Source organism: Patagioenas fasciata, chromosome 2 (genome assembly GCF_037038585.1).
Source record: "Patagioenas fasciata isolate bPatFas1 chromosome 2, bPatFas1.hap1, whole genome shotgun sequence".
Lineage (NCBI taxonomy): Eukaryota > Metazoa > Chordata > Aves > Columbiformes > Columbidae > Patagioenas > Patagioenas fasciata.
In genome coordinates this window covers 157,802,716-157,824,700 of record NC_092521.1, presented here as the reverse complement: position 1 = coordinate 157,824,700, position 21,985 = coordinate 157,802,716, and the positions used below count along the sequence as shown (strand labels likewise).

At 38.2% G+C, this 21,985-nt stretch overlaps 1 protein-coding gene across 3 annotated transcripts in view; it reads left to right on the top strand.

Moving 5' to 3' along the window:
* WDR37 (WD repeat domain 37) overlaps window positions 1–20,537 on the top strand; it is a 45,224-nt gene extending 24,687 nt beyond the window's left edge. For all 3 annotated transcript variants that reach the window (XM_065829894.2, XM_065829897.2, XM_071805306.1), the window contains 7 exons: window positions 559–603; window positions 2,344–2,420; window positions 3,739–3,976; window positions 4,505–4,646; window positions 15,855–15,989; window positions 16,664–16,778; window positions 18,315–20,537. In XM_065829894.2, coding sequence (XP_065685966.1) covers window positions 559–603; window positions 2,344–2,420; window positions 3,739–3,976; window positions 4,505–4,646; window positions 15,855–15,989; window positions 16,664–16,778; window positions 18,315–18,446 — 884 coding nt within the window. In that variant the 3' untranslated portion in view covers window positions 18,447–20,537. The remainder of the gene's footprint in view (window positions 1–558; window positions 604–2,343; window positions 2,421–3,738; window positions 3,977–4,504; window positions 4,647–15,854; window positions 15,990–16,663; window positions 16,779–18,314) is intronic.
* Window positions 20,538–21,985: the final 1,448 nt, after the last annotated feature.

Sequence of the window (21,985 nt, the reverse complement as noted above, 5' to 3'; positions counted from 1 at the left end):
GAAATAAGGACATGAGCTTTGTAGGCTGAGAAAATTCTTGCAGGATTATTTTAGAACAATCATGTTTTGATTACATATGGTTGCAGGACTGAAATCTCATTTGTATTATTTACATTAGGTTTTTAGGAGTTTGTTCCTGCAGTCTTAAGCAATAATGAGAAAGCTGATGGTCACATATAGCAAGTTTTCATTATATTAGAAATAATTATGAGTACTTAAATTCTCTATGCAAGTCCAGAGCATTCTCTCCCGCCAGATTATACGCAGTTATTTCAATGTGATTTGTTTATCCTTTATAACATGAAACACTTGTACTAGCTTCAGGAGTAACCTGCTAGAAAATACATATTGTTGTATAATCAACTAAGCTCATTTCCTTGATACTGCATAGGTTTATGTACTGAAATCAAATACCACTGTGCTTTATCTCACCTAAGAGATTGCTATACTATGAAAAATGGCTTTAAACTGAAGACTTACTGATTTTTGTTAATGATAGAACATTGCAAAATAATTTTTTTACTATGCTAGCTTAAAACTTTACTTTGTTTTACACAGTAAATTCCGTAAAGTTTCATCCAACTGAGCAAGTGGCTCTTACAGGTATGTAAAGCTTTTTTTTTTTTCTGTGTTAATTGTGATGGAAAAAAATGCCATTTGCTAGCGTCTTTTTGGTTATAGCACCTCTTCCTAGTGCTGTGTCACTGTCCTTGTTCATTGAATTATTTTTATAAGACGTAACAAATCAGAGGTAGATCTTTCCATTGGTGCTTGTCATATCATTATTGCCTACCTGCTCCGAAACAGACACTTAGAATCATAAATCTTAACCCTTTCAAAAATACATTATATTTCCAGAAGTAAAGGAAAAGAATATTGTAATATATTGAGTGTGCAGAAAAAATACTGCAAAATACAACTCTTAGTGTAAAGGTGTTTTCAGGACTGAGAACCGTCAGTGCAACTTTGGGTTTGGAATCTGTCTAACGTGGTTGATACTGTGGTTTGTATGGTCTAGCAATTAGGGTGCTAGCTTTGGGATTAAAGAGATCTGGGTTCAATTTGTTGCTGTTAGGTAAGTAATTATAGAATGAGGATAGTTATTTTTGAGGTTGGAAATTAAAACACTGCTTATTTCTGCATCTACAGTGACTACTTTAAAAGGAAGGTAGGGAGAAGCATGCCTTCTGTCTAGGACAACAATGATTTAAGTTTGGCAATTTGGCTTTTGCTGTTTTCATATACTAACTGTAGTCTTTGTCTCAATACTATAAACAATGTTGCTATATAAACTGACTAATAAACAAACACAAAACCCAAAACTGAACAAAAACGCCACAAAAGTAAAACCAAACCAACCAAACGACAAACAAAAGCAGAAAAACCCAACAAATGAACCAACCAAAGAAAAGCTGCTCACAGCTAGATTGTTTTGTTCTTCAGTTGTTTTTCTGAGAGGAGGTTCTAGAAGCCAAATATTTCCATTGAAAGCTTTCTGGGGACCTGTCCTTCAGTGCCATTTGATTGATTTAGAACTCTGATCCAGAATACTGACACCAGAAATAATAGGAGGTTGACGTTTCTTCTAAACATTCTTGCTTGGTCTATTAGATGGGATATTTTTCCTGGTGATTTCATGCACATTGCATTTGCCAGATACATGCACAGTCATAACAAACTATTTTTCTTCTCAGTCTACATCTCTCAGCGCTGTACCCTGAGGTATTAGAGCATGTTTGGTCTGTTTGTAACAAGGAGAATCATGAATTTCTACTTAACTAATAATGGATAAGTTTATTTCCAAATGAAATGAAGTCTAAAATCAGATAGTACCTGCTGAGCTGTAAACTGGTGCTAGTTAAGCTCAGTTGCTTAAGGCAGGCAGAGTAGCCTCACACTTGGTCTCTTGGATTTCTCATTCAAAACATGCTAAAAACTTTAAATGGAAGAAATTGTTGAATGAGGAGGAACTGCAGTATTTTGAGACATAGCAAATGAAGGATGGTACCTGCTGATGCATTAAATGCCTTCTTCACATGTTACATGTTAGATCAGCAGTGATATTCATGATCTGATGTGTAGTATTTAAGTGGTTGCTTTCTCTGGAGGAATGATTAATTTGGTTACTACCTATATTTTCCATAATGGTTTATGTTCTTATCACTATTGAAGCCTGAAAAGTAACCTTTGATGTTGAGACTTGCTTACCAAAAAGGTCATAATGGTGTCCGTTAGAAAAAGATGCAGCTCAGTGTTGCCAAGTGTAATGTTAAAGCTTGTTTTTGTTGTCCATGGAAATGTTCTCATCTAGTTTCTCTTTTTTCCCTTCTTCCCCATGTGCAGCATCTGGAGACCAGACAGCTCACATCTGGAGGTACATCGTGCAGTTGCCGACACCTCAGCCAACTGCAGACTGCAATGTAAGCAATCAACTTACCGCAGCCAAACTAATTGCACAGCAATTTCATCAGATACAGGTTTCATGATAAGACTGAATGTTAAATTTATACATAATTTAAAAATTACACTATTTCAGGAATGCAAAAGATAGGATTTTAAGGTTTTTAGTTTAACATATATTTCAGCCTTTCTTTTAAAAAATACCTTCGTGTTTTCAAAGATCTATGGTGTAGAATAGAATATACAGCTACAAGTTTGTTATTTTACTTTTTGATCAAGGTAATAAATGTGCAAGTAAATGAACTGAGTACATTTTTTTTAATAATTCAAATTTTAAATAATGATGTTCTTTTTAAACTAGTTAAATTCTTGTAGCTTAACTTACTGAGGCACCTCTATTTGCTATAGTTGCTATGAATTTAAAACTGATGGTAAAGACTTGTATTTTTGGCCTTAATTTAATTGGGAATTTAAATTTGATTTCTGATCGACTCTTGCCAGCACTTATCACACTATCTGACATTGTTGTCCCCAAGCTTTTATTTAGTCAGTATTTACTGCAGACTGTCAAATGCTGTATGTGACTTAAAAGCACCCTTACTAAATTGTGAAAACAGTTTTTATAGCACAAGCTTCTCAGTAAGCTCAGTAGGGGCAAGAGACGGCTGTATAATATGAGAGATTTCTGAATGGAAAATGTTTGATTCAGTTTCTTTGATTTGGCTTTTCTCTTTTGAAAGAGCAGTACAAATGTTATCCTTGTCACACCAAAGAAAATCATGTTTGTTTTGCGTAAGTGAAATAAGGTTCAGAGACTGATGTTTCCTGTTTAGCAAAAGAATTTATTTTGCATCCAGTTTACATTGGCACTGCATGACAACAGTGTATTGACCAACAGGCAGACATTGATATAATGATTTTGATTCTAATGGATAAAAATAAAGCTGTGTAGTATTGTCTTCCCAAAGATTAAAATAGTCAGTGTCCTGTTAGATGCTTCCTGTTCTTAAAAGTTTAAGGGAAAAAAACTCCCTTGATACATGTGCTACAGTGAAACTTAATTGTAATGCAGACTTGTCACATAGTAAAGGGGACAGGAATTCAGAGCCAAGCAGTTCAGAAACTATTTTAAAATGGATAGTAAAACTGCATTTAACTCACTGGTATTTAGCCCTTCAGCTAAGTTTTCGATAGTGAATATCCAAATAGGCTGGATTCTACAGGCTTAGGTAATCCACATTCCCATTAAGGGGACTGGGAAGCATTTACACTGTAAAATGTACCTTGGAGACATTCCTTCCTATATCTGCTAAATCTTTTTTCTCTTGCATTGTTTAGCAAATGTCCGGAGAAGACGAAGTTGAGTGCTCAGATAAAGATGAACCTGATGGAGATGGAGAAGGTTCTAGTGATTGTCCCACTATCAGAGGGCCCTTAACTTCACTCAAAAGCCATCAAGGAGTTGTCATAGCAGCCGATTGGCTGGTTGGGGGGAAGCAAGCTGTGACGGCATCGTGGGATAGGACAGCAAATCTGTACGATGTAGAGACTTCCGAACTTGTCCATTCTCTTACAGGTATTTGTTAACTCACAAAAGATAAATTGGTGGTTTGTTTTTATATGTGGGATTGTTTGTAGATATTGTAACATTGAGAAAAGTAAGTTGTTTCTCTGGAGTACAATTTGAGTGCGTACAAGACTTGAGCTGCTGCTCGATTTTGTAGTGGTTTATAGAATTCCAACCTTGTCAATCCTCTGCGCATGAATTTGTTGTCTTTTAAGCTTATGATATATCTTATAAAGTAGTTGTTTTTAAACTGAATGTAGCCAAATTTTAATTTTTGCAAAATTACATGATATGACATGTTGAGTAGCAATAACCTATTCCTGCTTCATAATTATGTGAAGAGAATAGTGTGGTTTTTTTCCTTTCAAATACAGTTGTAAATGTTTACAGCAGTAGTAGTAACATCAGAGTTCAGAATGATTATTATTCTTTTACTGTTTGGGGAAAAAAAAAATCATCCACATTTCATTCCAAGTGTATGTGGAAATGAAAAGTCTTTATTTTCATTACCTTACGTGTTCTCATCTGCGTTTGTAGGGCATGACCAAGAGCTAACACATTGTTGTACACATCCCACCCAACGTCTTGTGGTGACATCATCACGCGACACAACCTTCCGTCTGTGGGATTTCAGAGATCCTTCCATCCATTCTGTGAATGTCTTTCAGGGCCACACAGAGTAAGTGACAGTTCCTTCACAGGTTTTACAAGTTCCAAAAGTATAAGTGTATTCACTTGCCAATCTGAACGAAACTGTTCCCCTGCTCTTTTTGAGGTACTAAGTTCATTCTTGTATTTTATGAGATTGATTTTCACAGAAACCCCTAACTATCGTCTTTCAAATGTAATGCAGCAGTACTTAATTTCTAAAACGGCAGCCAGGGCTTTTGGTGTCATGTTGCTTATATGGTAAGTCTAGATAAAACTTCTCACAATTAAGGGTAACTCAAGGTATGAGGGTTGTTTTTGGTTAAGATAAAGATAGTTTAATAGGACAGAATGAGAATAATGATAACAATAATGATAACAGTAATAAAAGAATGTATAAAACGAGTGATGCACAGTTTAATTGCTCACCACCTGGTGTTGATCCTCAGCCCATTCCTGAGCAGTGGTTTACTGGAACAGTTTCCCCCAACATATATACTGAGCGTGATGTCATATGGTATGGAATATCCCTTTGGCCAGTTGGGGTCAGCTGTCCCAACTGTGTCCCTTCCCAACTTCTTGTGCACCTGGCATGGCCTGAGAAGGTGGAAAGTCCTTGACTTATCAGCAACTAAAACGTCAGTGTGTTATCAACTTTATTCTCATTCTAAATTCAGAACACAGCGCTATACTGGCTACTAGAAAGGAAATTAACCCAGCCAAAACCAGGACAAGGGGTGTTGCTGTCATGCTGCTGATGAAGCAAGTCATCTCTGCCTGTCATGATACTCAGGCTCTAATAAAGGTTACTTCTTGGAAACAGTGGGGGAAAAAAAAGGCAGGGTTAATTTTTACTCTTTAAGCTAAAGCTTCTAATTTGTACTTAAAATAAGAAATTAAAGTAAGGGCACTGATTACTGTGTTCTGTCAAGAGCATGGTTTTGGGGTAACATTTTTAGTTGCCAATATAGACTTGGAGTTTTTTTGCTGGCTACTGTTGAATATGGCAAATGTAGTCATGAGAAACTATGTTATGGTGTTGATATACAGAAAGCGCAGAAGTAACTTTGAATTACTTTACCCGAGGAAGTGAATCTCTTTTTAAGCTTGTGGAATGTTTGAACTAGACTGTTTCAGAAAGAAATTTCACTTCCTGCCTTCAGAATAAAAGATGATTGTTAGTTCTAGCTCAAAGCAGAAACCACAAATATTTATTCGTGTTTCTATTTTTTGTTAATTGAAATGTGGTGTTTGCATTATGACTGAGTTTCAGCATCCACTTTCTCAGTTTTCCAGCTGCTGACAAACCCATATGTACAGTAAAACCTCTTTAACCACCCCCCATAGCCCAGACTCTGCAGCTTGGTAAATTATTTGGTGCCCAATAGTCTTCCCATACAAGTAGCCATCTTTTCCTGATGGAAAATTTTGTGGTCTGCATCCTGGAATTGTTTCATGCCATCATATTTGTACTCTTGGTATCGCTTTTTATAGAATGGCTTGTAAAAGCTGCAAGTTTTTTTTTGTCAATTGGTGCCTCAGTTTTTTTTTCAAGTTAATTAATTGTTTTGTCCCAGGGCATTTTTTCAGAGAAGGAAATGTGATTGACATTCATGTTTTTCCATTTCTATACGGAGACCAAATGATGCCGCTCTGGGGTGGTGGTCTGTGCTGTAAAAGCTGTTAGCTGCTATTTTGGCCTCTGTCACTGAGACCTGTAAACTAGCAGGGAGTTTATTTTTTATGGAACAGACCTTGAACAGTGTCTTAGGTCACTCTCATTCCAGCTTTTAATTGTCTTCACATTTGTGTTTGTCTGTATCCATTTCGTTCTTTGGATGTAGGAATTTTTAGTATTGAACATAGGTTTTTTTTACCAAATGCACTGTAACTTGTAGCAGTCCCTAAACTGACTTTACTGGGCAGTGGCCAAGGTTATTCAGCTCTCAGTTGTTGAAGAGATGATTCTGTTACAGAAGATGAGTGTTTCACTGGGGGATGCAGTCAGAGGGGAGACAGGAATTGGGTGGTTTGCAGTCAAGACACATTTTGAGGGATTTTAGTTTTAGTCCATTTATTTTGCTGCCTATTGGCAAAATATTTTTAAATTACTCTCAAATCAACACTGTAGCAATCTTCTCGCATTAAGCAGCATAGACTGAACTGTTTTATCTGTTGACTGGAAAATACGTACAAGACAGACATTTTTTGGTTTTCCTGATTGTCTAGTTGAATAATTTGCCAAGTTTTTAGTATTTTTATAAGCTCTTGGAATCAGTTCTGTAAATTGGATGTTACAGTCATTAACGGTGATGATTTAAAGTCCTCAGCCATAAGTTTTAAGTGCCTCTTGCTAAGTACTACCTGATGAATAGCTGTCTACAGCTCATGAAGCAGCTATTTTTTGTTTCCTGTGTATTTCACCAGATAACTCCTGATGCATTAAACCAATGTAATTAGATGCCAGACATCTCAATTCTGAGGCTGACATACAGTGTTTGTGTTGTAACCCCCAAAAATCATATTCTGTCCTGATATCCCTCCTCATACGGGATCCAAACTGTCATGGAACTGTAACCTCATCTGGGTGTTCCTGCTCCGGCAGGGGGTCTGGACTGGATGATCTTTCGAGGTCCCTTCCAATCCCTAACATTCTGTGATTCTGTGAATCCTCGCAATACCTGGCTTGCAGTGGAAGTTTCGTTCCCTCACGCCGTGTTTGACGCTCCCTTGCCACTGGCTTCTCTCCCGAACGCCCTAAAGCTTCTCCCGGGGCGCTTCCGCGGAGCGGAATCGAACCTGTGACTCCGGGGCGGCGCGGGGATCTCTCCTGAGCGCTCCCTCCCGCGGTGGCGCAGCCTTGCGCGGAGCGGCCCGACGGCGCCAGCAGGTGGCGCCAGCGCCCCGCGGCAGAGCGCGCGCAGCGAGGCGGGGCCGGCCCTGAGCGGGGGGACGGACGGACAGGCGGCTTCTGCTTCTGAAACTTTGCATCTGCCGTGGGATTCCTGCCACCAAGAGCAGCTTCTGGTGTTGGAAGTGATTGGGAGGGGCTTGAGACTTTAAACCTCCTGTGTTCTGTTCCCCGCAGCTTTGTGCCTGTTTGTGCACCAAAGGCAAGATGTGGATAGTGTCATTTCAGCTTCGTTTTACTAGCCTTAATGAGTTAGATCGAAGATGTAGTCAAAATGGCACATTATCTTGTAAAAAACACAGCACAATTATGCTGATGTGTTGAGAGAATCCTGTTATATGCAGAGTATCATTTTGGAACGTGAATTGACATCTGAAATGGGAAAGCGATTGCTGTGTGTTGTCTTGTGCTGTAAGGTGATGTTCTGTCAAAACAGGTGTATATACATCAGCTATGGTAAATTATTTAGGTTTTCTTTAAGTACAAGGACTAAGAAATCACTTATTATTTTCATGTTGTGAGCATATAACTTCTTGCTTTATTAAAAGCAGAATATTTCTTATAGCCTACTTCTGTGACAATAGAAGAAAATATGTCATCCTCCAGTAAGGCAAGAAGGATGCTGTTGTGATCAGCGTATCTGTCTGAACTTCCTGCACTGGTGCCTTTTTTGCATTAGGAGGTAATGTTAGTAGACATGCCAGTTGTATGTTAGGTTCTTCCGATGATAAAATCCTGGAAATTGCTAATCCCAGTGTTTAGTTAACCATCCTGTTAAATTTTTAGTGCCTCCCTACTCTTGAGTTTCTCTAGTTTCAGTTTCTGGCTGCTGGATTTGATCTTGAAGAGCTTTGGTTCCTGTATTAATAGATACTTTAGTGATGATAAAAGTCTTCTTTATTTTCCTCCAGTTCTTTTTTACAAGTTATCTATTTTGCCTCAAAGTTCGCTGACCAATATATTTTTACTTATAGATATCCAAAGACCGAGTTAGGTACATTGGTAGTACTTTTGCACTTTAAACCTGTGTTCCGCTGACTATTCAAAGTACATTCAGGTCTTTTGTGAAGTTGCATCTTCCTAGGGAAGTTTCTAAATCTGTAAACGTTGCTTCTTTACAGTTTTCTTATATATGACTGTTTCAGTTCAGTCCGTTTGTTGTTTGTGCCCTTTTGGCATAGTGAGAAAAATACCATGTCACATTTTCTCTTAGGTTTGCTATGACTCCAGTTTGTCTCACTGCTTGTTCTTTACTGATAAAAAACTAATGAACTGGTGTGAAAATAAGGCTGATTTTTGCTTAAATGTAAGTCTTTGTTATTGTCTGATATTGTGTGTGCACCTCAAGGAATTTAGTGCTGCTAATCCCTGATCACATCTCTCTATGAGGTGTTTAATGGATCCCTAGAAAAAGGTTACATTTATATTATTTTCCAGATAGTTATTTGTTGCATGTTAATTGAATTGACTTTCTGAATTAAAACCTCCAAAAATTATACTGAGAACTCAAATTCTGATACGTCTTCCCAGCAATACGGCTTTAAAATAAATATTTGACAATGCACAGCAGCAACTCTTCACCAATTGAGAAATTATTGAATTTAGAGGTTACTGGTTAGAACTTTTCAAGTTAAACTAAGGTGGTGCTCTGAAGAGCAAAATGCTTCCGGCACCTACACATTGGTTTTCATTCCAGCCTCCCTTTGCTCTTGTTTGCTGACTCCTGCCGGGCCCTGTCTGTGAGCGCTCTGCAGGTCGTTCTTTGTCCAGCCTGTGACCTGGTTGAACAACTCTGGAGTTGTTGATGCTTTATGCGTTTTCCTCTGGCTTCAAGTACTCTGCATGTGCTGAGGTCTATCTTGATGTGTGGAGCTTTCTAAAATGTTCGTATTGAAAATAATTTACTGTGTGTAGCTTAAAAATATCTTAGTCTGTGCAGGTTCAGTGAAGTTCATTACCGTCTTCGTACATTTATTCTGACAATTCAGTAACAGTGAAAATAAATGAATATCCTATTGGTAACAGTGCTCATTAGCTCATGGATTCATCTACATCTTTTTAAACCATACACTGCTTTTGCTATGTATTTCTAGTATGTTGATGCTTTATGCAGCTGAAGAGTTACTTGGTAGATATTAAAGTGTTTTGTTTAGTGATGGTCAAAGTTAGAGTGGTTGGGCATTTAGTTCTTGAAACACTTGAATGAAATGTGCAGGATTTCCAAGTCTGGACTTGCAAATACCATCTTTCCAATAGAAAAATGTTGTTTTCAGAAGGAGCTTTGGGCTGCTGTCCTTAAGTGAATGACTTTTGTTAATGCTTCTTGATTGTTCAGTATATAGTTATGCACCAATTTGTCATGGCAATTAAATGCATTTTGGCTCAAGAAAAAAATAGACATTTGAACAGATACTTTAGACTTAGGCAGGTTGTTTGGAGTTGTTAAGACAACTTTAAGTTGTTAATTCTCAACGAGGACCAAGAAAAACAAATGCTAGGATGTTTTCTACTTTCTGGCAAGCATTCTTCTATAAAAATATCAAATCCAGGATGAATGTGCATTTATCCCATTTTTCTTTATAGGTTTGGGCCTACCATTTTTTGTCATTTATTGGGGTGACAATGAAAAAGAAATGCTAACAGCTGAAGCTGTTACTGGCTATCCAGAAGTAGGTTGTTTTATGGTATCTTTTTACCAGTTTTGATAAATATTTGTAAGTTGGCTCAGCTTGCCATTTGATAGAATCTGAGGTTGTTTCCCAGTGGTAAGGTTGTGAGGAGTTTATTATTCTTCAAATGTTTCTGGTGGGTGTTTTATTTTTTCAGTAAATGCATGCATCTCTTCACCTGCTGAGATTGACTCCAAAGAAAACAGATAAAAAATTAAGGTTTTTGTTAGGCTGTTGCTACCATGTGCATGTAAATGTACCATGACTGAGTTTGTAAGCCACAATAACTAGTATCAACTTAAAATGTTTACAAGGAAAGCTATCATCAAGCTAGGAGGGAAGGCATGAAATGTGATATGGAATTGATATTAGAGAGATTCTATAACTACACCAGTTTTTTGTTTTTGTTTTCTTTTTTTTTTTTTTAAGTGAAGACAATTAAACTTTCTCTCTTTTGGATTATTTTTGCCATCTTTATTTTAAAAGAATAATCAAAACTCTCTGAAGTTTAATTCCTGTTTCCTGTAGAAGGAATGTGCAGAGATGACATAGCAAAGCCCCTTGCAACTGATTTTCACTGTAGGAAATACTGCTTGGAGTTCTAAGTAATGAATCTTAGTACGTTCTCTACTATCTAACCAATTCTGTGCACTTTGGAATGGAGGGAGGCACCCTGCAGCAACTCTTGAAATTCTGAAAAGTGAGTCATTCTATAACTGTTAGTTATATATCAGTATTTGAGTAGTTTGGCAAACCAGGAATGTTACAGCACTGTCACGGAGCTGCTGATGTGACCAAAAAAAAGGCGCTTTGAAAGATAATATTCTTTGGTGGTTTTGCTCCCTTTATGTATTTGAACCCTTTCTGTTGTCATTGGCTTCCACATGGTAGAAATTGCTTCCTAATGAATAAAGAAATATAAAAAATTGAATAAACTACACCTTAAGCTTTAAGAGTAAGTGCATAAAATTTAAAGCCCTGTAACTAAAAGAATAAAAAAAATCCAACAAACCTTTAGGTGTGTTAGTTTGGGGAATGGGGTATGGAACATACAGAGTTTAGCTGTACTTAGTGTGGCCATCTGGGGTTTGTCGGTCACTGTAAAGAGGATGTAGGCAGTAAATCTGTATCTAGTTGCTTGTGAGGGCTTTAAGCTTTACTGCAGTAGATGGAGAGAACTTAATTCCATTCCTGAATGTGTGCACTAAAAAGTGCTATGATTTTTTTCAAATGATCCAAAGAAGGGCATAGCCAAAGGCCTTTTCTTTGTATCCTGTTGAACAGAGCATAATGTTTTGTAGTGTGCTGTTGTTCTAAAGCTTACTTAACATATGCAACAATACTGCAGAAGTAAATGGACCTTTCTTATCCCATCATTATGTAATGGATTGATTTTTAACGATATCTGCACCTTAACTAAAGTACTAAGTTGCCATTGAGTAATTCTTATAAAAGCTAGCGATTGTTTTCATTACTGTATAATTTCATTATTTTAAGACAGAAAAAAATGGAGATACTGTCAGTTTTCTCTAAATGTCATGAAACACGTATATCTGGAATAGACATTGTTGATTTAAACACCAAAAAAGTGACTTTTCAGTGCTAACAATCATTTCTGAATTCTTCATCTCCCCATTCTGTGTTAATTCCTTCATGGTTTCTTCTTACTGTTTCTCCAGTTGGAGATAAATCCACAAAGAGACCTTGGGAATTGTATGTGTAGTTATTCCTGGAATCCGTGCCTTTAGCACTTACAAAACCTGACACACTCCCATGGCCTGAGCCATCACCCTTTACACTGGGCAAACCCTTGTCTGTATTGGGAGGTTTTTAAGCCCAGGTCCTGGCTTCCCTGCAAATGGCTCTGCCTGGGGATATTTTATTTTGTTTTGTTTTAGAGGGGACTTTTGTTCCCCTAAAAGGAAGGAAAATCTTATGCAGGAAATGCTGTCCCAGATACAGCTCCTCTAGGTTTTGTTCCTGAATTTTGCATCTTAAAATGAAAGGGGTGTTATTTGAGCACTCAGATCTTGCTGTTTAACTACAGTTTGGTGTGCATTGAATAAATTTATCGGAAAGCTCTGGTTTAGTTCATTTTCTCCAGAACTTTGTCCCACACACATATTAATGCTTATGAGTAGACACTTTTTCACAGACACGAAAACATGTTACCTCCAAGCGTTCCACAGTAAATCCCAGTACAGATTGCGAATCAAAATGGAAAGAGCTGTGTTAACTTTCTTTTTCTTGATCCATTGCCAGCAAAGGTTCTGCATCAGCATTTCATGGTCCAACGTTTCCAACGTTTCCCCTCCCCCCCACCTTTTTCTTTTCCTCCCCTATGTGTGAAATTTCAGCAGATTGTTATGCAAAGCAGTCTTGTGCCTTGGCGTGACTGGGGAGGCAGCTGTTGGGCCTAATGAGCAGTGCCAGCACCGCGGAACCGCTGCCGCTGGAGCCCCACGGAGGGAACAGGCTGCGCGGGGCTGGGCAGCCGCCTGCGCTGGGAAGTGCCGCGCTGTCAGCTGCGAGTACACGCTCGGCTGCTCCCTGCGACAAGATAAATGAGTTTTGCTGGAGTTTGGCGGAGGATGAAGCTTTTCTGGAGAATGGTTGCAGCGCACCGAGCTCCCTGTGGGACCCGCAGTTTGAAGTGTTGTGAGGCTGCTTCCTCTTTGCCAGTTTTTTTTTTTCAATGTCCTGTAATACCTGTCATCTTTTTGAGTTATTAAAAACCTAATGTCTTCTAGCATTCCATTAACTTGGAGGATGATGATCTTTTGTTGATGCTTTTTATTAATTTAGCCAAGGGGATGTTAACCACAGTTTTAGGTGGGTTAGACTAGTGTAAACAAAGTAAAACCGGCCACATGAAAATACAGGAAAAAGTCTTTATTTTTGTGATGTGAGAGAGGCAATACTTTCGATAGATTATTTGTTTATTGGTTGTTCTGCCAGCTGCTTTCTTCCCACACAAACCTTGCTTCCTGTTCTCCTCACCTTCCCCTTTCAGTTAGGCTGAAATCCTGTTCTGGTTTGTACATAAGAAGTGGCCTTTCTTCCTGTTGCTATCTTGTCTTAATTAGAAAAAAACAGAAACCGAGATGAAATGCATGTGTCTCACCTTCACGTAATCACAGAATGTCAGGGATTGGAAGGGACCTCAAGAGCTCATCCAGTCCAGCCCCTCTGCTGGAGCAGGAAGACCCAGATGAGGTTACACAGGAAGGTGTCCAGGCGGGTTTGAATGTCTTCAGGGAAGGAGACTCCATAACCCCCCTGGGCAGCCTGGTCCAGTGTTCTGCCACCCTCACTGAGAAGAAGTTTCTTCTCATATTTAAGAGGAGCCTCCTGTGTTCCAGTTTGTAGCCATTACCCCTTGTCCTACCATTGGTTGTCACTGAGAAGAGCCAGGTTCCATCCTCGTGACACTCACCCTTTACATATTTATAAACATTAATGAGGTCACCCCTCAGTCTCCTCCAAGCTGAAGAGCCCCAGCTCCCTCAGCCTTTCTGCATACGGAAGATAAGATGCTCCAGTTTGGAATAGCAGGGGAGACCAAGCATGATCTGTAGTCCATAAGAAAACACATGAGCACAGCACTTGCTCACGTTTTAAGTCAGTAGTGTTGTACCTGTTCTTAAATGTATGTGTTTTTTTTAATATTAACTTAATATATTCCACTTCAAAACAAAACCAACCAAACAAAAAACACACACAAATAGCCCCAAACAAACAAACAAACAAACCCCCACAAACAAAAAATCACAACCACCAACAACACAAAACAAAAACCAACCAACCAACCACAAAAAAAACCCTTGGTCTTTACTCAGATGACAACAAAGTGCAGGTAAGTTGAGTTGTCAAGTTGGTGAGAATGATACTGCTTTTGGCCTTTCTAGAATTGGTATTAAGTTACTTGAAACTTAGATCAGATGTGTATGTTGGCAGCAGAATACTAAAATGGTGTATATTCACTCATGTGGAGCTTTTCTATGACTTGAATTCTTTTTACTGTTCTGTACAAGGAAGTCTGTGTGTGCAAAGTATGGAGATTTAATAGTGGATTTTGAACTTACAAACATTGTTTCAAATGTGTTACAGCAGTAGAGAGTTCAGTGAAAGTCTGAGACACTTTACTGAGGTATTTTGCAGCTGGTATAAAGAACTAGTGAGGAGAGAAATGCAGATGTTGGTAAGTTTAATGGACGTCAGGCTGGTGGGAGACAAGTTTGGTGCTAAGAACTTACTAAGCCTATTCTGCAGTAACTTGACAACATGAGTGAGTTTTCTTCCCAAATGCAAAGGTGCCTGATGGAAGAGACTCATCACTTGTAACCTTGGTGTATGTGTTAACTTTTTGACTCTTGGTTCATAAAGTCCAGAAGATTAGGCAAAGACAACTTGGTTCTTATTGTAATCATCTCCCTGGTAGCTTAGCTGCACTCAAATAATGCATTAGGAAACTTGCTATCATGAAGAAAGTGGGCCTTCATCCTAATTAAAACTTAATTTGGTGTCAGTTTAAATTAAGAGGTTTGCATAAACTGGTCCATTGTGACCTGGCTAGTGCTAATCTCAATCAGCAGCTTGGATAGGACATGAATTCAAATTTCTGCAGAACAACCAAAGTGACAGTAACAACTGACAACTTAAATTAAAATTACTAAATTCTAAGAAATTGATGTGTGTGACCCAGGCTACAAGATAGGTCATTAAATCAAATCTGTAGAAAAAGAGTTGAGAAGCCTTCCCTAATGGTTTTAGGGAGAGACAAAAAGGCTTTGTTAGTACATTATGTGGGCAGAAAATAACTGGGTTTGAGAAGTGAATTCACACAGTACTAAAATGAAAAGAGTCATACAAAAGCTTTAATTGGTTAATATGAAATAATACGTAAAAGATTAAAAGAAGAAAATCAGCTCATCATCCATAAGACCCGTTCATTTGAGCTCAGCAGTATACTGTTCTCTGAAAGTATTATACACAAAGATAATAAAATTCAAAAGCGTATTTTTATATATATAGTATCTTTTGAAAGTAATACTTTGCATTTCCAATTGTTAGAAATATTCTTGGGAGTGTTTCTCTGACTACCCTTGTGCATTTATAGACATAATGTGTAGAATTTGAAGAACTGTCAGGTCATGCTTCTTACTACTACTACTTGTCATATTTTTTGTCCGACTCCTAGACTTCAGGTACTACTAAAATAGTAGAAATCACAATTAGAAATTATTAGATTGCTGTAGCAATTGCTGGTGGAATTATACTGGAAGCTCTGTGTGTGTATTACAGTGTGTTTAGGTGCCTGTACAAAATTGCTTTAGCTACATCTCAGGTGTTTTGGATTTCCTCAGTGTCTGTGCTGTGACGTATGCCAGTGACTCCGCTGCTGCGCTTGTTTCCTTAGCGCTTGGGCCAGGCAAACCCTGTGTACCTTCAGTGACACTACTTCTTGTCAAAATGTTTTTATATTCTAAACCAACTACTTAGAGTTTCACTATTTCAGTTTGCTTCAGTTTAAAAAAGAAAGGCAAAGTTATATGTTTTAAAGGAAACACAGGAACAGAAAATAGAACTTTAAATCAGCAACTAGTTTAACAAAGAATTTTAGAACTTGATGTCTTTCTTTTTACTCCTGATTGTTTAGCACTGTGACATCTGCAGTTTTCACTGTTGGAGACAATGTTGTTTCTGGTAGCGATGACCGTACCGTGAAAGTTTGGGATTTGAAAAACATGAGGTCTCCTATTGCAACCATCCGCACAGATTCTGCAGTCAACAGGTAAGCAGATCTCTCAGTTACTATTTTTCTTGATTGTTTTTTTTTTTTTTTTTTCACACATGGGAATGGTTTAAAGCTGCTCCAGGGGAGGTTCAGATTGGACATTGGGCAGCATTTCTTTACTGAGCATGTGGTCAAACACTGGCACAGGCTTCCCAGAGAGGTGGTCGATGCCCCAAGCCTGTCGGTGTTTAAGAGGCATTTGCACAATGCACTTAATAACATTTTAACTTGTGATCAGCCCTGAAGCGGTCAGGCAGTTGGACAGGTGATTGTTGTAGGTCCCTTCAGACTGCTGAAGTAGTCGATTATATTCATTCACTGAATGTACATTTAATTTTAGTACCTAAAATCAAATTTGAGATTGAGATTTTGGAAAAGGTCTGAAGTGGTTTTATCAAATGCGGGTGCAGTCAACGTTAATTTTCACTAAATACATTCTATTACTTTTATGAGAATTTTTTCCTATGGGATGTAGATGTTAAGGCCGTTTGAGTGTCTGCTGCAATAGAAAACATCTTAATGATTTAATATTTTTCTTTTTTCACTTGTGAATTCTAATCAGGAAAAAAAATCAGCTGTATTGCTTCTTGTGGGCTTACACTTGTACTGTCAAGTTCTATTTTCCAGGCTCACTGTTTTGTACATAACCTACTTTTGTCTCTTCTGTCCAGGATTAACGTATGTGTTGGCCAAAGAATCATCGCCCTTCCCCATGACAACCGGCAGGTCCGATTATTTGACATGTCAGGAGTGCGATTAGCCCGCCTCCCTCGCAGTAACAGACAGGTAACAATATTTATAGCCTTAAAGTGTGTCTGTTCTTCTTTCATACAAGATTAAAACTAGGATTTGGTCTATCTAGCTTAGCAGCTGAACAAATGCTGAAAGGCACTTGTCAATACAAATATGCTGTTGTTATTGGAAATGGCCAACATGCAAATAAGTAATAAATGTAGAATTTTTTAATTGAAATTAGAAATGATCTTCCAACTGGATTTCATAGTAATTTTTCTCCTTGCTAAAGTGAAACTAATGTCTGCCTTCTTGATGAAATGGAGAAGATATGTAAGAGTATTTCAAATGTGTTTCATTATCTTGATGTGAATCATGTCAGAAAAGTGACTCACTGAGGTTTAATGCTTTTGTTTTTTTTAATTACACGGTATTTAATTTGTTATATAAAGAAACATGAAAGTGGGGTCAGTTTTGCAAACTTGTTGTGTGTGATTGGCTGATAAATGTTATATTTTTTCTTCCATGCTTATGCACATAAATTCTTGGTATTTGGTACCAAGTACTAAACCATCCTTGCTGCAGCCATCAAGTTTTGTGCATTTGTGGTGCTATTTGGCATGGCAACCATCACTGATGGAGCAAATTAGACTAAATGAAATTAATTGGATTATGTCACCTCACTGAGCTTTTTTGGGTGGATTCAGGAAGGATTTTTAAGACTCATTTAGTATTTTTTAATCATTTTCTAGTTTAGGGTTTTTATAGTGTATTGTTTAGCTTTTTTTTATTCTTAAGATTTCCATTCAGACTGACACTGCTGAAATCATGGCTTTTTTTTTAATAACTTAAATGTTAGTCAAAATTGTCCATTTTTTTTAACCTATTGGACTTGACTGATACATGAGGCATTGCTTTTCCTCAGTATGACATTCCTGCTGTGTAGTATTACCCTGTCTGAATGGTGGACGTGATGGATACTTAATCTTGCAGGTTTGTAACAAAGTAGTCGCCAGCGAGTAGTTCCATATTTTAAGATCGCTTTTATAAATAGCAATGTTAAAATCAATATTTGATTTGCTTTTATAGATAAAATGCAATTAAATAGCAAACATACTTTGGAAAACTCAAAAGTTTTGATGCCCCTTTTTGTTTGCTTCTGTCATCATGGACCTGGTGTTGATATTAAGGAGCTTCATCATGATAAAGATTTTTATGTCGCAGGTGAAAGTACCGATGACCTTTAGGATTCCCAAGTAGCATTTGTGAAAACCAGTGCGAGCATTAGCAAGTTTGCCTTTTGAGTCGCACTGAGTTGTTAACATAGAATAACATAGAACTGAGGTGTCCAGCTCATTTTCACTGGGGGCCGCATCAGCCTTGCGATTGCCTTCAAAGGACCGAATGTCATTTTAGGACTGTGTGAATGTAGGAGTAATCACATTTATCCAGTCCTAAAATGACGTTCGGCCCTTTGAAGGCAACTGTGAAGCTGATGCGGCCCCTGGCAAAAATGAGTTTGACACCCCAGACATAAAGGCTTCCAAAAGGTCCCGTCAGTAACAACTGTTGTCCCCCGACCTGTCGCAGGGCCACAGGAGGATGGTGTGCTGCACCGCCTGGTGTGAGGACCATCCCATCTGTAACCTCTTCACATGTGGATTTGATCGTCAGGCGATTGGCTGGAACATCAACATCCCCGCTTTGCTACAGGAGAAATGAAATGCTGGAAGAATTTTGCGTTTTCTGTTGCCATGGACTTCAACACTTGCACAGACTTTCCAAAAACTGGTCTGCTGCCGCTGTAAAAGCTCTTCCTTAAGTGGAGACTTTAGCAAATATTGTTCTTGTTACCACATTGTGCGCAGTTTGCATGAATTGTACAGACAATGTGATTTTTTTTAAAATTAGGTCGTCTGGTGTATGAACTTTTATATTTTGGCATCCACTGGTCAATATGTTCACTGTTGTATAGAGCACATAAATGTTCGTAAGTTATTTAGCGTTTAATAGATACACAGTAGGGCATTACATTTGTGACAAATGTGAAACTTCTGTAATTCATGTAGAGAGCATATAGCAGTCTGTTACATTTTTCCATGACTCTACATATCTGCCTTGTGTTAAAAAGAATCTGCAGGGCTAAAACTTTGAAATGAAGTGTGAATTTCACTAGTTGTATGGTTGTAAACATTTTCCTGGTTGCATCTGATTTGGAATACTTTTTTTAGTGCTGCGGCATAGTGCAACTTCAACTCCATTTTTTTATTCCAGTTACTGGAGAAATAGTAGGTTTGAGAAGGAACACACAAGCAACTTGTAGTGAGTATCGACTGGTTTATTTGGAATGCTTTTTGTACTTTTTCTTTTGAAAAAGAAAAATATTCATTCTACCCTTCTTATATAAAGTGATTCTAAAATCTCATGGCATTTCATACTAGCAAAAATCCAGAACATTATGATTGTAATCACTGAAATCTAGTCAAGCAAATTTTGAAGCACTTTAGTTTATAGCTATTGTTATAAACCATTTATGAAAGTTTGACTTTACCAGTGAATGTGAGCTGATCTTTGTAAGAAGGATTGGATCTTTTTGGTGATCTGCCCAGAAAGGAAATAGCGTTGTTTTGTTTTTGTTTTTTAAATATATATATATATATACCTACAGTGGGCATACTTTTAATTGTGTTCACTTCCCATATTTTTATTTTGAGCCAGCAATACAAAGTAAATGAGTACTACCTCAAAAACGAATGTTGGTCAAGATGCATTGAATCTCACTGTAGCCTAGAAAAAACAAGCACTTTTGGTCTCTGGCTGAAGTGTTATGCGATCTCTGACACGAGAGGAGAGACAATCATGCTAAATGTGATCCTTAAGATAATTAACACTTAAAGCTAATGGAGCAATACAATAAGTAAACATCATCTGTCACCTTTCTGTTCTCAGCCATGGCGAGGGCTGCTGCAGTCCCTGCTCTGCTCCAAAAGGGAATGATTGACACATGTCTCCCTTCTTCCCAAATTATCTTACTCCGGTTTTGCTCCTCACTGGGTTTTGCCTTTTTTGCAGTGGCAGTGGGGTGTCACACCACAGCTGCTGACCATACAGGTAAATGCAGGTGGCAGCGGACATCTAGAGAACGAGATGCTGCTTCAGACAGATGCCTCTTTAGCTGAAGGGAGATGCTGCCCTGGGCCGTCTCACATATCACAGCGGAAGTGCAGGGGGAGGGTAGGCCAGGGGTGCGCAACGGGAATCATTTGTGGCAGGTTGGCATAAAATAAGTATTAGGGACTTTCAATCTCGTGATGATGTGAAGCTGTAGCTGTGCTACTGCCCTCTGCAGCACTGTGTGTAATGACATAAGGGCAGGTGTGTGAACTGATTCTCCTGTGAACTGACGTGAAGTGGCATTGGAGTGCGATGCAATGGGGTGGTGAGTACATCGCTGAGTAATTATAGTGAAACTGGGGTCCTAGAAGTGGTTTTGGAACGTAACACTGAGGGAGCTCAAGGTATTTAATGAAGAGTGTATGCACTATCCTTATAGTGCAGGTTATTGCAGCAGCTTGATACCTTGTTTTTTTCTGGTGGTCCTTTTTTCTTTGGTTTGTTTTTGTAAATTTTTTAGATACAAGATACATAGAGAATTATACCGAAGTAATCTTTAAATCTCAAAACTAGTGAGGTTGAAGAAAGGACCTTCAGATTTTTAATTCTGCTGATAACAAGGGTTAAAGGATGGTGTTAAAGTTTATTTTCACTTTTTTTTTTTTTCCCCTGAGTTTTTAACTCCTGGGTGAAGCCATTTGATGTTAGGTTGCAGGTCTTATTCTTTAAGAAAAAATACTCACTTTCTCTTTTAGTTGGCGATGGAGAGAACTTGGTACAGGTTGATGCCATTTAAAAAACAAATAAAAAGAGAATAAATGTCTCTCCAGCCAGCAGAAGCTGTTTCTGCAGCAGGACCTGCATGCACTGTCTTGAGCAATGAGTGTCCTATTACCGGAGGTGTGGGAGAGGGTCCCTGGTTTTGGTCTTGCTAAAAACTAAATAGTCTAAGATTCTCCAGTACATCTGGAACACAGGACCACTGTACTCTATGCAGTTTAATCATCATTGCTGCCAACTTTTTATATCACCAGAGGGACCATCCTCTGGCACTGGGAGTGGGATGATCACACACTTTCACTTTGGAAAGAATCAACCAAATAAGGTGCTAGAGCCATGTTCTCACGAGCAGGCGAACACTTCATCAGCTAAACACTGAACTATCACTTATTTTAATTTTCTATACTGTACCAAAGGTTAAGCCGAGGCTGCTGTTCCCCTTGGAGCAGAATCACCTGTGCGCAGTGCTAGTGAATAATGCTGCAGTGATTGAGTACGTGGAAAACATTTTGTGGCTTTGAACCTTCTAAAGAGTGTTTTTCAGCCCTGAACAATGTCCAGCATTTCATAAAATGGAGGAGAGTTGCAGTTAGAGTGTCAGTATTGTGCAGAATTTCACAGAAAACTCATCACTGGGCAAAATCAAGCTTTTTCTGTCTTTCTCTCAAGCAATGCACATCAGTTTTCACAAAACTTGTGTACATTTTACAATCAGCAAGATCTGGAATGAAACATCTTATTTGTTGCCTAAATCTGTGAAAACCACCTTTTTGGAAAAACAAGAAAAAATTTATAAGTTATGTGGAACCACTTTATATTATTCTGCTGATTTGTTTTTAGATGTACAGTGTTGTTCTTCATTATGATTCAAAATGCATTAAAACTTTCAACATTTTGTTTTGCAAGTTGCTGTTCTTCTGTATTACATTAAGGTTGCTGTTAATCTTAGAATTTCAATTTGTTAGTAGTCAAAGGATCTGTCTATTCACTTTCCACTCTTTTCTACCTAAAAAGTTCATTTCCAAGGCAGTGATGGCCATGGTTCTGGAAGAAAACCAAGTCTGTCCCTGGAAGCAGGACTTGTGTAGTCCCATCAGTCACACTGCCAGTGAAGTATACAGGCTGAAAAGGTGCCCAGAGCTGTGTTGATACTGATTTCTCCACTTTTGCATTAAAAATTTTGTAATTACACTTATGCAAAAGTCTCCATGTGACTTTTCACAGTGCTCTAGGGATTGGTATTTTAAATGAAGTCTAAACCAGATTTTATATTTTTAGAATATGGCAAAAGTATTGCGGAACTTCTCTGGTGGGAGAACCCCACCAGCAGTTTTTCTGTAGGTTAAAATAAAGGTTGTTTGCTTGTT